This window comes from Miniopterus natalensis, chromosome 2 (genome assembly GCF_054644295.1).
Source record: "Miniopterus natalensis isolate mMinNat1 chromosome 2, mMinNat1.hap1, whole genome shotgun sequence".
Taxonomy (NCBI): Eukaryota; Metazoa; Chordata; class Mammalia; order Chiroptera; family Miniopteridae; genus Miniopterus; species Miniopterus natalensis.
The window spans coordinates 108,720,346-108,737,053 of record NC_142082.1 but is presented as its reverse complement, the minus strand read 5'-3'; the positions used below and the strand labels follow the sequence as shown (position 1 = coordinate 108,737,053).

The 16,708-nt window shown below is 47.7% G+C and overlaps 1 protein-coding gene across 1 annotated transcript in view; it reads left to right on the top strand.

The window, feature by feature from the left end:
• The window catches only part of PLXNC1 (plexin C1), a 155,148-nt gene that overhangs the window by 122,601 nt on the left and 15,839 nt on the right, over window positions 1-16,708 (top strand). Inside the window, exons 22-23 of the mRNA XM_016215211.2 lie at window positions 7,245-7,422; window positions 10,105-10,208. Coding sequence (XP_016070697.2) covers window positions 7,245-7,422; window positions 10,105-10,208 — 282 coding nt within the window. The remainder of the gene's footprint in view (window positions 1-7,244; window positions 7,423-10,104; window positions 10,209-16,708) is intronic.

The window sequence follows — 16,708 nt, the reverse complement described above, 5'->3', positions numbered from 1 at the left end:
GTAACAGAGAGGATACCGGCTGCAAAATCTTAAATATTTACTATCTAGCTTTTTACAGAAAGTTTGCCAGCTCTAATCTAGAGCTTGATATAATAGAGTAGGAGAACTGGACTCCACCTTTCCATCAACCCCAAGAGCCTGGGCCTCTTTCCTCTCCTCCTAGGGACACAGCAATAGAACTGCCTCGTCACTCTCCATAAATCTGAAACTCAAACTTCGCCAAAAACCAAAAAACTGTGAAAAACTCATATTAAATCTAAAATGCTGAAATCAATCATTTCAGGCTAAATCAGACAGATTCTTGCTTGATTCTAGCATGAACAAGTGTGAGCATATGCTAGCAGGTACAGAAAAAATTGGTGTGAGAAATTGAAATTTGAGGAAATCTCTTCATTAACTTAAATTGTTTCCTTCAAAATGGAAAAGGCCTTCCTCCCTCATTCTGTTGGGCAAAGTACCTTGATCCAGGAAGCTTGGGGTTCTCCGTCTTTGGTGGAGACAGGGAAGGGAGGGTAGAGAGGGGAGGTCAGCAGGCAAGAACAGCGCTGAAGGGGCATCTGGCCAGATGTCCCAGGGCTGCCAACTCCAGCCTGAGAAAAACCTCAGATCAGAGGTTTTGTACTTTTAGCTCTGAATTCATGCTGCTTCTGCTAAACTTCTGGAAGTGGCTTACTGCCTCTCCCCCCCCTTTTCTCTTTCTCTTTCAGTCTTATATAAAAACCAGACTTTTCGTCATGACCTTTAGTTGGCTCTGAAATGAAATTAGAAAAACATTTTATAGGTTTTGTTTAATGAAAGTAATTATTGGCCTAAGGCCTTTTATGATAAAGTTGCTGGTTTGTAACAAATTGTTTTAAAATTACTATCTAGGTATTATGAGGTATTCCAGAAAGGACGGAGCAAACGTCCCTGGCCTTAGCCGAGAATATGGTTGAGGAGTAGATGAGGCAGCTGGATCCGCCTTTCCCCCGAAAGTGGGCAATGTGTAAAAAAAAGTGGGGCGCCTCTTCCCCCGCTTCCGATTCCCCCTCCCAGCCACCTGTGGCCTAATTTTTCTACCTTAGTATCTGAAACCATCAAGCTGTGTGAAGGGCCACTGGGTAAAGCCACTGGCGATTCAGCAGTGTGGCTGTATGACCAAGTGCTGTGTGGTTAGTGCAGAAGAGGTGAAGTTTGGAGTGTGACCTTGGGTGTGAATGTGGGCTCAGCCTCTTTACTCCCTGGCAAGTCACTCAGCCTTTCTGAGCCTATTTCCTCATCTATAAGCAGGTGGCCATAAAACCTAACCCTGTATGTTTGTTATGAGATCAGAAAATAATGCGTAAGATGTCTAGCTGTGCTGCTGGCACAGAGTAGGTGCTTATTACTTAATAGTTTTTCTTGTCTGAGCTGCTTTTCTTGTTAACTCGAAGGTCTGCTAAGCAGAAAGTATTTCCACACCATTTTTGGCTGGTTATTTATTGGTGATGGGGGATGCAGCGAGTTGGTTAGCTGAATCCATTGTAATTAAAAGCTTATGTTACTATTCAAAATGTTACACATACCTCACATCTGGGCATTTACAACCCATGGCAGATGACATCTCACTGGACAGATGTGAATAGGAGACCACAATAATAAACCTGAACTAGTTGCTGCCTAAAGGGGCTGGTTTGTGACACGCTGCGAAAGGGCCCTTCCAGTCTGGTCTTTCTCTGGGTTCTGGGCCACACATCTTCCAAATAGCCTCACCCTTGTAATAACCCTTATTTGTAAGAGGCATGATCCTGAATCCATTAGGATGTGGTTCTGCTGCAAGAAACAGAGACCCAAGATACCTGTGGCTTAAGCAACAGAGACATTTATTGTTCTTCCCCATGAAGCTCTGGGGTGAGCTGTCCAACACTGGTGGGCGCCTCTACTCTGGGACGTCCTTGCAGACCCAGGCTCCTTCTCTCTACTGTCCTCAGGTCACCTCATGGTCTAAGGTACTTGCTCACCCCCAGCGTCCTTCTACGTTCCAGCCAGCAGGACATAAGCCGGGCTATAGAAAAGAGGACAGATTGTCACCAGCCGTCTTTTAAGCAAGTTTCCCAGAGGCTGCCACAGAGCACACCCACTTCATCTCATTGACCAGAACTTTATCCCATGGCCGAGCCAGCAGCAGCAGAGGCTGGGGAAGGTCATCTTTATTCTGGGCAGACATGAGCTCCGCAAAAACGCCTGTGGGTGCTCCAGATGGAGCGGGTTCGTGCCAAGCCAAGGTAAAGAGGCGGACCCGCCTCTACCAGGCTGCTCATGTCCAACCTGTCTGCTCTGATAGCACTTTCTGAGAACCTCAGGCAGATTGGGACGGCCCTTCAGATGTTTATTGACTTCTTGGCTTCAAAGTTAAGAGTATGGACATACTCTAGTTATGACCATCACCAGCTGTGCAACCTTGGACACATTTCTAAACCTCTCAGTTGAAGAAACTGCCCCAGTTTCTTCAGCCGTTAGTTGAAGCTAATAACAGTGCCCACTTCATAGAGCTGTTGTGAAGATTAAATAAATTAGCAAAGCATTTGAGACAATTCCCAGTACATGGTAAGTGTTCAGTCCTGCTGGCTATTATTAGTAGAAACCTAAAACCTTATTAGAAGAGAAGATGTGCTCTCTTCTTCACCTCTTCTTTCTGTAAATAGTACAAGGCTTCGCTCTCAGATGGCAGGCGGTGGTTTTGGAAATGCAAACAGGGTCCTTCAAGTCCTTCACCCTCTATTCCACCCAAAGGAATTGTGATTCTTTTCTAGACCTCCTGACTGAGTAGCCTGAGTAAAAGAGTGGAACTTGCTGCTCACCAGTCTAATTAGAATTGAAGCCAAGTGTCTCCATGGTTCAGAGGCTTCCTCACGTATTGCTGCACATGCAGCTTCTTTCCGGACACAATGCCAATGTTTCTTCCTCCATGCGGCCTTCCCTGATTTTTCTCCCTTTGAAATCCCTCCTTCAAGCTAGAGGTAATGTCTCCCTGAACCTCTAAAACAATCTATACCTAGAATTTTTTACCTGATATTAGAATTTGTTGTGTGTATCCCACAGTAGTTCTACCAGTTTTCAAATACTACCCAGGCAGGCTCAGTGCCAGGCTCTCCTTTGTATCATCTATAGTGCCCTGCACACAACAGATGCAAAGTGGATGAGTGTCAGTGAATGGATTTATCTACCACAGCACCAACAAGGCGAGCTCAGTCAGGTTGGGCGTATTCAGCCGCAAGTAAGAGCAGATCTCACTAATGGTGCCTGAAATAGTAAGAACATGGAATTTCATCTTAGAGCAGAAAGTCTGGAGGTCAGTAGCCCCAAGGCTGGTCTGTCCACTCAGCAGCGTCAGGGCCCTGAGTTACCCTCTCTGTGCTCCTTTAGGCCTTGCCTCCTAGTCACAAAATAGCTAACGCAGCTCTGAGCACTGCTCTCCCCTTCTGTTTTGTCTCACTGGCCAGGACTGGGTTACGTGACTAGCCCCTGGTGAAAGAGAAGGGAGTTGCCACCAGTCTGACCTGGCCTGTGCCCAGTGCTGTAAACACCTGGCTTCGGTGAGCAAAGGAGGAGGAGAGATGGCTGCTGATTGGACAGCCAACCATATCTGTTTCCCAAGGCCTTGCTAACACATTCATGCCAGGGAAATAGAGCTAGAGAGGTTTTTCTTAATAGAGGGCTAGATTTCTGGTGAAGAGACAAGTATACTTTCAGAACACGTTAGCCTTTTGTGGACATTAAAAATTAATCACCATCCCATAGATTTGGACCATGCTTAGTTTACAAAACATTTTCATATTGTGAAAGACAGGATCACCAAGTGTTTGAGGACAGAGATACATGGCCTGCTTCACCATTTTCTTGGTGGGTGACCTTGTGCAATTTACTTAATCTCCCTGTGCCTCAGTTTCTCACCTGTAAAATGGGAATCATGATAGAGTGTGTGTCATAGGGTTGTTTCTGAGATGAGTTTACATATACAAATACACATAATTTCCAAAGGCGCTTGGCACTCAGGAAGCACCCCTTAATTTGTTATTGTTATTATTTAGTAGTCCTGTCACTCCTTTGAGATAGGAACAAGGAGAATTTTGAGGCCCAGAGATGTTAGATGACTCACCCCTGCTCCGCAGTTGGGAAGGAGCCGGCAGAGGAGAGTCTGCCTGCGCTCTCAGCCCCCTGACCTCCCTGCGGGTCCTTTGTGACCAGTTCCTGAGGGTGACAGAGATGCACCTGGTGGCTCAATGTTACTTCACAGGTGATGCCTTATTTCTCAAATAAAGTGTGAGTTAGATGATTCTCCAAGAACAAGGACTCTCTTAAGGTCTCGCCTACACCCAGCCCCTAGCAGGGAGGAGGGCACAGGGGAGACTCTGGTTCCAGGGGTCTCGGAGGGGAGCAGGAGAGTTGGCACCGGGAGCAGAGGCCTGCGCCTGAGCTCTCGGCGCGGGGCAGGGTGACTGCTTTAGGAGGCTGCTGCTGAGTATATGTGTTAACAGTGTAAAAAATGAACACAAATCAATTCATGTCTGAATTTACTCTCAGAATTCCCTGTGGACTCTATAAACTGTCATTTTCCCCGCATCTCACTGTGGACGCAACGGCAGGTTTACATTATTTTACATCCAGTTAAGCTTTTTTTCCCTTTTGGTTATGTTTTTAAGAACATTCATTGCCTATAAAGCGGTGTTTTTGTTAAAGACAATAGTGCCCTTTAGGTAGTCACAGTGTTGTTTCACAAATACCTATGAAACTGTTCAACAGGCTGGGATTGCTGGAGTTCTGATTAAAGGTGCTTTCTATTCACTTTTATCCTGGGAGCCTGTGAAACAGCTTCGCCGCCACCACCCACTGAGGAGGCCAACGGGTAGGGAAATATTGGGAGCCACGGGCAAGTCTGCTCAGACCTTAGCAGGCAGGACTCGCATTTACCCTCCCGCCCCCTCCAGAACCTATAAACTACTTTTAGTTATGTTTTTAAGAACATTCATTGCCTATAAAGCGGTGTAAAACTCTCCAGTAGTGCTGGGGTCTAGCTTAGGACTCCACTTAGAGCCTCCTCTAACACAGGGCTCCTGGAGGTTTGCAGGCGGGCCCAGGAGAGTGAGGGAGGAGGCTGGTGGGAGGAGGGACCCGTCGCTGAGTGGTTCATGGCACCAACTCCTGGCTCTGCCACTTAGGAGCTGTGTCTCTTGCACAAGTTACCTGGCCCCTCAGTGCCTCAGTTTCCTCATTCTAAAATGGGGGTAATAATTATACAACCATCTTCCCCAGAATATTGAGAAGATTTTAAAAAGTATGCCTTGAAATGCACTTGGCAAGTTGTATGGCCCCAGAGAGCTCAGTGAATGTTGCTAAGAAAGGGAAGTGAGGGAGCAGACTCTGTCATGAGGCTTTGCCATGTTGGTTCCTTGCAGACAGTCCTTCTGCATACCCTCCCCGTGCATGACTGGCCCATACACAGATGTGCTCTGAGAGCAGGCACGGGAGCAACGCTGTTCCAGGGGGAACGGAACTCACACAGGCCAGACTGAGCTCACCCCTTAACCTCAGAGTTCAGATTCCGCTGATTCAGAGTTTTGATCATTTGCTTAGGACTGGACCAAAGTGTCCTGTTGCATAATTGGAAACAGGATTGTAGGGGCAAGATTTAAAGGCAGTAAAGAGAAGACACACCCCTGACAGCCTCCCGAGTTCAGAAGCCCCTTTTCTCTGTCATTGATCCATAAATCGTATCATCCCAAGCACTCCTGAGCCAGACACTGTTCTAAGTGCTACGTGGTTAATTCAGTTCATCATCACAGGAACCCAGGGAGGCAGTTACTGTTGTTATTGCCCCTTTGCAGGTGACAAAGCAGCTGCAGAGAGGTTGCCCAGCTGGCCAGTGGCGGGCTGGGATTGAGCCCAGGAGTCTGACCCCGGAGCAGACGTTCTGCCTATTTTGCTTGTTGGCAGCACCCTCCTTCCTCTGACAGATAATGAGCTATGGCCAGAGTCCTGTCTGCTCAATGCCAGCTGGGTCTCTGTTTCCAAACGTCAATATTAACAATAATAATAGTAATTGCAATATTTCTATAAAATAACTTATTGCTGTTATTATTATCATCTAGCCCTTCCCAGCAGCCTGGCCCCGTGTCAGGCCTTTGACATGTAGTATCTCATTTAATTTCCATAACAAGGCTACAAGGCAGGTACTGTTATTATACACACTTTAAAGTTGTTAGCCCTAAGGACCCCCATTCTCCACATCATTGGTGCTTTCATTTTTTTGAGCATTTTCAGTGGTTAATCATTTCACATTCCCTCATCACAGCCAGGCTCAAAAACGGTAAGGAAGTGTGCATTTCACACCGAACCCAGGGCCTCGGACCCCATGCTTAGGGCCTTAGACCCTAAGCTGTATGCTATGCTAATTATAAAATATGTTTAGCATGTCCAGTCTATGACTCAGTTCCCCCAAAGACCGTAGTAAGTAAACTTTGTTATTTCAGATGTGTCCATGTGCTCTTTGTCTGGACAAAGTAAAGCTGAACTTGCCCTTTGAAACATTTCCTAGTTGGGTATTTTCACACATTCACAGGGGCTGTACCTCCCCCGTTCATCTGATTCTGAGTCTCGCTGCACTGGGGGAATGTTAACTGACAAAACGTTAAGTAATGACCCTGAAATGTAATTAATGCCAGGATAATGGTACAGCGTGGGGATCTAGGTGTTTTAATGAGGGCTCGGGAAACAGTCTGGAGGGGGAGATGGATGTTACCATAATTAATGCCGCATATGGAAAAGTAACCTCTTAAAAAAGAGTGACCTCTTCCGCCTGGGCAACGCAGGGACCTCGTAACCCTTCCTGCTACCTGGAACTTCACTCCTGGGACTCTGGTCCTGTTAATAAAAGAGATAATCACCAGTCTGCCCTCATCGACTGTGGAAACTTTCCAAGTTTTTTTTCCTCCCCCCAGGATGAAATCAGAAATCACCATTTTTCGACTATTTATGAGTATATATAGTTAACTCTCAGATATATTTACTCAATACTTGCTCTATAATGAGAGTTTGTACTTTGTTTTCCTTCCCATTATCCCTGAAAAGAATGGATTATGGAAAAAAGATTAAAGTATAATACAGTCCCGTGGTTGCTAAGGTGCCGTGGAGGTATTGGTAGGGCTCGCCAAGGTTCGTGTCTTTTATGAATGCCTTTCAGATTGCAGTGATCTAATCGACTTGAAAACTTGTTTATATTCTTGCAGGCATTAAACGTCGTCTTTGAAAAAATCCCGGAAAACGACAGTGCAGATGTCTGTCGGAATATTCCAGTCAATGTTCTTGATTGTGATACTATAGGCCAAGCCAAAGAAAAGATTTTCCAAGCATTCCTCAGCAAAAATGGCTCTCCTTATGGACTTCAGCTGAATGAAATTTGTCTCGGTAAGGCGATGCGGGAGCTGTTTTGTCCTAGACCCCTGCTGAGCACCCCTGCTAGCCCCCTGCCACCCCCTCCCCCCAGCATGGACGCGTCCATCTGGCGAAGCTTATTTGGCCTGTTGTTCCCAGAGGGCACTTCTAGGGGCCCCGAGACTTCGTTTTCTCCCAAGATCATCCTGGTTGTCCCTAGGAAGCGTAATCCTTCAAAAATGCTGGGTTTTTAAATATTAGGTTTGTAAATCAGATTCACGAGATTGCTACCCTTGAGACGGAGGAGTCACCTTGCATCAGGAAGTACAAGGTGTGAACCCCGTGCCCTCCCTATGAGCGTTTGATTTGTTTGTTGTGATACGAGCGTGTCGTTAGTGGGTGGCTCAGACTCGGGTGTTAACTCCAACACCCTAGAAAGGTCATTTTCCTCTCTGCTAATCTCATCCTGCATTAAGCATATCCTCCGTCTTCCCCAACACGAAGCAGCATCTGCTGCGAATTCATTTTCAGGCTCTATTGCTGTACTGCAAAGGAGAGCATATGCGTGAGCGAGCTGACAGGGCTCCGCTTCACTCAAATGTTCATCAACATTTTAAAGTTGAGCTGCACGCAGCCCTCGCAGGGGACTGTCATGGGATTTTATGGCAGATAATGGGACAGGAAAGAAGAGTAAAATCACAGCAGTGACAGACAACATAACAGGTTCATCTCCCCTCCTTGTGCAGTTGTAGCCTCGACTAAGCAAGCAATTAAAATCATCCCACCCCGCCCTCCTGGTCAGACCTCCTGCTGACAGGCCCCTGAGAGAGGCCTGGGGACAGGGTCTGGCAAATTTGAATGAATGAAGCCAGGTAAACATGTGGCAACTACATGACCTAGCTGGAAAGGAAGCAGAGTCGTGAAGACACTTCTCCTCTGCCTCCCTCTGTTTGCTGGTGTTGGATGGGTTGTTGGGCACTTGAAGACCGATTTAGCTCATTGGTTAGATGCACGGTCAAAGGGCAGCCCCAGCCGGGAAAGCAGGACGTGGCCCGGGCCATCAGCTTCCTTGCGCTGAGCCTGCCTCGCAAATGAGTGGCAGAGGAGATGGACGTACAGAGAGAGGCACAGGAAAAGCAGCCCGTGGCCTCAGTCCTTCCGCTGCCGAGTTGGTAGAGTCCTCCCACCATCCCGGCTCTGTGCGCATCAGGTGCTCCTGGCCTCCTAACACAGGAAGGCTGGGAGCAGGACAAGCCAACTCGGAGCTACACGTTGTAGTGTGATATGTAACGGGACACAGACACCAGCCAGTCGGGTTCCCGTGAGCTGCTGATCTTCCAAACTGCCTCACAGCTGGCCCCAGAACACTAAGCAAAGCCTGAGAAACCAGCCACCAAACTGTATTGAAATCTGATACCAGAAGCAACTGTGCTCAGACCCCTTACGTAGAGGCTTACAGACTCATGCGTGGGCCTGCCTGGGTCAACAGGAAATGACAGGGCCCGACTTAGCTGGGAAAAGACATGCCATCTGAAAGGCGGTGCCACTTTGCTGTAGCTGATGGCGGATCTGTGTGGTCCGTGTTGCCAGATGGTCCCGGGTTTTTTTTGGTTTTTATTTTATTTTATTATTTTATTTTATTTTATTTTTATTTTATATTTTATTTTATTTTATTTTATTTTATATTTTATTTTATTTTTTATTTTATTTTATTTTTTTATTTTATTTTATTTATTTTATTTTATTTTATTTTATTATTTTATTTTATTTTATTTTTTATTTTATTTTATTATTTTATTTTATTTTATTTTATTTTATTTTATTTTATTTTATTTAAATCCTCACCAGAAGATATTTTTTTCCATTGACTTTTTTAGAGAGAGTGGAGAGGAGGGAGGAAGGGGTGGGAAGAGAGAGAAATACCGATGTGAGAGAGAAACATCGATTAGTTGCCTCCTGCAGGCGCCCCAGCCGCCTGGACCGGGCTGGAGATTGAGCCTTCATCTGAGGTATGTGCCTTTGACTGGGAATCAAACCTGTGACTCTTTGGTCACGGGCTGGTGCTCTAACCACTGAGAAAACTTGGCCAGGACAAGGTCCCGTTTTTTAAAAGAGAAAGCATAAATCCAAATTTTTATGTGCAACATCCTGATCATTAAATGTTGGTGCTGAATTGACATTAAAATAATAAGTAAAACATGGTACAGTTTCACAAAAAGAGAAAAAACACATCTGTGGGCTACGTTCTGAGCCTAGGGCACAAGCTGGCAGCCTCTGTGAAGGAGTTTGAGCCCTGTGTTTTGGGATATTAGCCCACGAGCGCCCCCACCCAGTGACCTACAGAAGATAGTGCCTGCTTGTGCGCACAGACACATGCGTGTGAGCGTGCAGATTCGCTTTGGGAGTTTTCTGAAGAGCTAGTCCCTCTCAGGAGGCATTCCTCGGTCTTCATTTGGCCTCACTTCCAGGCTAAGCCTCAGAGGAAAAGCTTCGGGGAAAAGTCGCCCTAGAAGCCAAGCCCTAACCATAAAACAAAAACAAAACCCTTGCTCCCGGTCTGGCTGATATAATTCTAAACATTCAAACAAATATTTGCCACTTTATTTAAGTTTAACCAGTTTATAAATAATATTTGCAAAAGTGACAGGGCAGCATTTAAAATTTCTCGTTGTCATTTTAAAAGCGAACAAAACGCTCTTTTTTGCTTTTCTCCAGAGCTTCAGGTGGGCACACGACAGAAAGAACTTCTGGATATTGACAGTTCCTCCGTGATTCTTGAAGATGGAATCACCAAGCTAAATACCATCGGCCACTACGAGGTAAGAACAAGGCTTAGCCCCCTGCGTCCCCTTCCTCGTCGCCAGTCCTGACTGGATTAGGTCATCTCTGGTACCTTGTAAATTCTTTATAAAAATGATAGGACTCCCAGCCACTTTCTGGAATAGTTTGAAGACTTTTTTTCTCTGGGGCAGAAGTTTTGCTCAGTTGCTCATGTGGAAGAGCCTATGAATTCCTGCCTCTTGTGGTCTCCTGGGTCCTCTGGGTTCCCCTCTCCAAAGCGTTGATTTTCATGTGAGCTGATCGCCCTCCATCCTGCCATCTGGGTGAGACACCTTTACGAGATTCTCTGGCCTCTCAAAGCATGTTCCTCAGCAAGGCCCCGGAGGAGTTGTCATTTAGCTTGACAAGAGTCCTAAGCCTCACCGCTCCCCAGTGTTCACAATAGACAGTGGAGCCTTTTGAGCAAGTTCCTTTTTTCTGAAGAAGCTCCGTTTCCTGTTTGTGATACTCAGCAGTACCCCCTTTGGCCCCCGCCCCACATGCCGGGCGAATGTCCATGTCGGTGAGGGGCACATGGACCACTTAGAGATCTGAGTACTAGAGAAGCCTGCACAGAACAAGAGAGGGGAGGCTTCCTGAACACACTGGGATAATGAGAGTCATTCAGCAACATTATCCAAATCTTTGTAGAATACCTACTATGTGCTAAGAGCAGAGATGCTTACAAGAGGAACAGAGACCAGGTCCCTGACCTCACAGGTCCTACAGCCTGGGGGAGGGTACAGAGAAGGGGAGAGGACACACGTAATGAGGCAACACCTTCTGGTGGAGTAGTGCTGTGGCTCAGAGCATCTGGGAAGGCTCCCTGGAGGAAGCTATGACTAAGCCGAGACCTGAACTTAAGCAGGCCGGGGTGGGGTGCCAGCACACCTAGCAGGGATGGGAGAGCACCCACAAAAATGCTTTTAGACTGGCTAAAACTTGAGAGGGGCAGGGATGGCATTGGAGATAGTAATAGCCAACCTTTATGGAGCCCTTACTCTGTGCCACGTGCTGACATTGTCATTTCTCCTTGTTTCAGCTCATTCTAATAGCAATTCTCTGAGTTGGTATTGTTATTAACCCACTTTATAGATGGGTACAGTGAGGCTGAAGGAGGTTTACTAATAGTTACAGTGCCAGAGTCAAGATTTTGACCCTGATAGTTGGGCTCTCGGGTCTGTGGCTTAACCAGTTCACAGGGCAGCTTCTCCAGGGAGGAAGGCAGAGAAGTGGGGGGGGGGGGGGGGGGGAGAATGGGAGGTGCACGGCATGCAGGCCCAGTCAGCTTCTCTAGAAAGTCGAATTTTATCCCAAGAGTAGTGGGGAGCCACTAGAGAACCTTAAGCAAGATTTGTTTGAGAAAATGACTGGCTGTGTGCAGAGCGTGGATGTAAGGGATGCAAACCTGGAAATGGGGAAATTTCAGGTGAGAGATGATGCTGACCAGGAATGACACAGGGGCTCTGGAGGTGGACACAGTGGATGGATTCACAGGCGGCAGGAGGTAGACACAAGCCTTGTGGGTGGGAGTGAGGCTGGGGTGAGGCCGGGTCGGGACGCACTCGGGGAAGATGGGGGTGCTCTCCCAGAGATGCAGAAGCCAGGAGGAGCAGCTCTCCAGGCAACCGGGAGGTGGGGGCGCCTCCTTCTTTTGTGGCTGAAAGTCCCAGGGAGAGGTGTCTGCACCCAGAAGGCCTTCGGCCCCTGCCTGGCTCCCCTCAGCCAGGAGGAAGCTGAGAGTGATCCTTAAGCACAGCTTTCTGGACAACAGCCAGGAACAGACACCTCACCCGCGGGTGCTTTGGCTGAGTGGGCTTCGCGCCCAGTTTGGAAGCAGCTGCTGCGGGTGGCAGCGGGAGGGTGCTGCCCCGCAGCCTTTGGGGGAGCGCTCCCAGCAGAAAAAGCCGTGGGTTAGCCACTGGCTCCCGTGCTCACCCCCGGGCAGCTTGGACCTTCCAGCCTCGGAATCAACATGCCAAGAGTGGCTGCTCTTCCCGTTGGAGATTCCAGAAGCCCCCAGGGAACGCGTTCCTGTTGGCGGGCCACAGGGAGGACCACCCCCAGAGGGAGTCTTCTGGGGAGCAGGGTGCTAAACGCCGCAGTGCTTAGAGAGGAGCTTGTTAGGGGGTCAGTTTGAAGTCCAGGTTGCAGGCCTGCAGCCACCTCCTCTGCTCGCGGCCAGGTGGCCGACCTGTCTCAGCAGGCTTGGGAGGAGCACAGCCCTCGTTTGGTGCTTCTGACTGATGTGCTTGCCGTGCTCAGCTGTGCGAGGAGAGCTGGGCACCCTGGTCAGGCTTCTCAGTGTCCCCTGGCAACTTCATGATATGGGGTGGCCCCATAGGAAGGAGGTGTGGCCACTCACCACCATTAAGGAAAGACAGGCCAAGCCACTTGGCAAGGGAAAGGGAGGATCCACCCCAGCTGTCTGCAAGGCGAGGGGAAGGCTGTCGGGGGAGAGAACATCAGTCTTTGCTGGAGACGTCAGTTGCTAGACACCTATCTGCTTAGGGGCGATAATGAAATTAATCCGGCCTGTAGTCACTTCCCGTCCAAATGATTTATTGGCCTCCTACCCTAGCGTCACCACATGGTGGTAATAAATGGCAAGACTAGGACACAAGGGCTTAAAGGATTCTCCTTATGTTTAAAAAGCTAAGCCGTAAGGCAAAAATCCACAGAGAGCTTGAAGGAAACGGGTCATCGGGCCTGTGGGCTCTATGCCTGGACCATCTCAAATGCCCTGTTTTCCAAAGACTGCTCAGAAAACAATGTCTCCACCACCACCCCCGGCCACCTAAACCTATCCTCGGTTTAGCAGCACCCCTTGCAGGCTCAAAATGTGGAGTAATTTGACAGGGCTGGGCTGACGCTTGCTTTTTGCCCTTTCGTTGAAGAAAAATTTTCTTCTGAGCATTTGCATTTCCCTCCAAAGCGACAAGATGCTAATTATCACTCTTATTCATTTACTAAAGTGCCCTAGTTTGAGTCACTGTAAGTGCTTGAAAGCAAAAAACTGTATTTTATTGAAAAATGGTGTCTAACTCAGTTTCTAGTGATTCAGAATCACCTCCCTCCAATTAGCCCAAATTAGCTAGGCTTTAAAGTTAATCTTCAGCGACGGCCAGTCCCTCCTCCTGCCTAAACACAGCCCCACTGCTGGGGTGTGAGCCTGCTCCTTGTCGCCTCGCTCTGTCCTTGGGGCAAATAAGTGGAGCTGGTCTCCTCTGAATGAGTTGCTGTCTATTTTTTTGAAGAACAGGTTTCTAGAGGGCACCTGAGGGCACAGCCAAAATAGAGCCTCTCGTGGGCCAGGTAGAGGCACCCCCAGAGCCCCGAAGTGCTGGCGGTGCCCTGTCACCTTCGGATGGCAGCCTCGCCGACCTGGGCATTGGCAGGATTGTTTTCCACGGTGGTAGCGGCGGCCAGGGCCCAGTCCGTGTGCACAACCACGGTCTGATGAAGGCGCTTTTATTACCCTCGGCCTCCATCCGATGACTGGAGGGGCGAATTTCTGCTCCAGTCTCATTGTGTCCTGCGCAGACGGTGTGGTAAAGCTGACGTCTTCACAAACACATTAAGCCAGAGGCACCTTTGTCCCTGTAATTAAGTCGTCCGCGCGCTTCTGTAACTGGCGGTTGCGGTGCGTGGCGCGCTCGCCGTGGGGGACCGCGTGGGGCCCGGGGCCCGGGCCTTGCCCTCCCCCGTCCCGCCTGTGACCTTCGGCTGCAGACAGGCATCAAGTGTGTGATACAGTGCCCTGTCGGCAGGAAGCGTTCTCTACAGGTCGCACCTCATTCTCAGCTGTGAGGCTCCAAGGGGCAGAAAGGACATTTAACCGTGGTGTCGTTGAGGAGTGTTCCTCACAACAGGTGACGTGGTCGCCGCTAATGCCAAAGCTGTCACTCAAGTGATATTTAAAGCTCACGGGAATGCCCCAGAGGGCCTGCTGCGTCCTTCCAGTGAGGTGTGTTATCCGTGACACTAAGTCAAGGGACTGGACTATCTCTAAGGGTTTCTTACAGCGTGAATGACTTTAGATGTTTGTTTAACCACTGCGCAGAGTGCTGCTTGTATACTGAGCACTGTTCCAGGCGCGCATCTATCTATCTATCAATCTATAGATAGATAGATAGATATAGATATAGATATAGATATAGATATAGATATAGATATAGATATAGATATAGATATAGATATAGATGATATAGATATAGATATAGATATAGATATAGGTGATATAGATATAGATATAGATATAGATGATATAGATATAGATATAGATGATATAGATATAGATATAGATATAGATATAGATGATATATAGATATAGATATAGATATATACATATAGTAACGCCTCAGTCCTCTTCATAGCCCAGTGAGGTAGGTACTCTCATCATCCCCGTTCTGAGGCACAGGCAGGCTAAGAAACCTGGCCACAGCCACACAGCTCTTCTCACTGATGCCCCAAGGCTGGAAGCAGGTGGGAAAGGCCTTGCGCTTCTCAGGGCCAGAGGGATACCCTTGCTCAGAACCACGCTTGCAGCCCCTGCTCCTGGCCTCTGAAGCTGCCTGGCTGAAGAGCTGGGGCCGACTGAGGAGAAATCCTGGTAGTTACTTCCTCTGATGTCAGTTCAAAGGGTAATTTCTCTTCAGACCGTCTGATGAATCTCACATCTGTGAGTTTATCAAAATGCTTCCTTATTTCTAATCTCACTTCAACATCATTCCTCAAAGACGACGATGGTTGCCTTTATCAGAAGGGAGGCGTCTTTCAGGCACCCCAGAGCTGACAATGCCAGCTCGACAAAAGCAGGGAGCGCTTAGGCTCCCGGTCCCACGCACGGCGTTGGAGGCCCAGCTGCCCCCAGAAGACCAGCTCGGGTTCTAACAGTCCTCACAGGGAGCTTGCTGGCTGCCCAGGGCTAATGCCAAGCACACAAGAAGGAAGCATTCTCACTCTTTTCGAGAATCCTTTGGAGTCCTGCCCAGGCCGTCGGGGACTGTGCGTGTGATTTGATGTGTCTGTCGAGAATGTTCTGATGAGCCCGACCCCCCTGCCACTGAAGGACTGAGCAAGGTCATCCTCTGGCCCTGAGAGAAAAAGATTCCTTTTTCATCTGCCTCCAGCCTTGGTGTGTCAGTGAGAATAGCTAAGAAGGAAGGTAGGGCGACTGGTATTGACGTGTGGCTTCGGGGACAACGCTAGTTGAATAGAATTATTTTCACATAATGCTGTTTTAGGATGAGAGATACCAGCAAGGTCTCACATGGTGATTTATATCAATTATTGTTTTCAGGTTTTTTTACGTAAGGGAAAAGTATAATATTTCAGACCATATTACAGACTAAATATAAATATTTTTATTCATAATTTGCCATAACATTTTAGGCTGAAACTTCAGCTTTCCTTTTAGGCTAAACCGTATGAAATTGTCAATATTTGACCATATTTACCTATAAAAATGGCAGTTTCATAAGATTAAATATAAGTTCAACCTTATATTTCTAGAAAATCCATTTTTACGGAATTATCTTCAACTTATGCCATAAAGATAGTGTTTTAGCACAAAAAAAATCTCACCTTCACTTGCAAATGGTTGGATACATGGCTTCTGTTTATTTCACGTTGCTTTAAATCATTGACATGGGCTCATTTCTCCCAGTTCCGAGGGGAAGTGTACAGCCATCTCTGCAGCGTTCCGACGTGGGCCAGCCCTCACGGAACGTGCATGGCCTTGATGTCACATCGAATCCTGGGGCACCGCAGAACTGGGAGGAATTTAATTTGAAATTGCCATGTGGACCAGTTCTGCTCTGGGCTGGAGGAACATTCCTGCCTCAGACCCATCCAGTGACATTAATCTTTCTTTGATTTAATTTGGTTTTCATTCCTAAAGTAGGAGCCCAGAGGATGCTCCCTGCCTCACAGGATACAGGAGGATTAATGAGTCACTTTTAGGAAAGCATTTGGAGCTCTTCAGACGGAACAAACAGCATTATATTCTTAACACTTTGGATTCTGTGGCCCTTTTCAAAAAGGCATTTCTGTCCTTGACTAGGTAGCCACTGATTCGTGCAAAATACAAAATGAACACTTGCCCCGCCCCCCCAACACCTGTTAAGTAAAAAAAACTAGTTTTCTGTCTTTATAATGGCGTTGAAGTGTCACATGGGGGGAAATGCCCCGCCCCGCCCTAGGGCAGCTGTGAAAGTTGGAAATACACTCACACACATCCGTGCTCACACGCACAACTCATCCCTAATAAAATGCTTTTACACTTGCTCTCAGGAGATAATTTCAGAGTAAAATCTCCTCGGTATGAGCTGCGTCTGCGCTCTCGCTGCCCGAGCACAGCGCCAGCAGTGGGTCGTTGCCAGCTCTTGAAAAGACATTTGAACTTTTGGCAGCGCTCCTTATCGGAGGCCCATCGCAGTGTTTGTGATTATAGAGAAAGGGTGCTCGCTCCTGGCAAAACAAAGCGCCTGACAGTAAC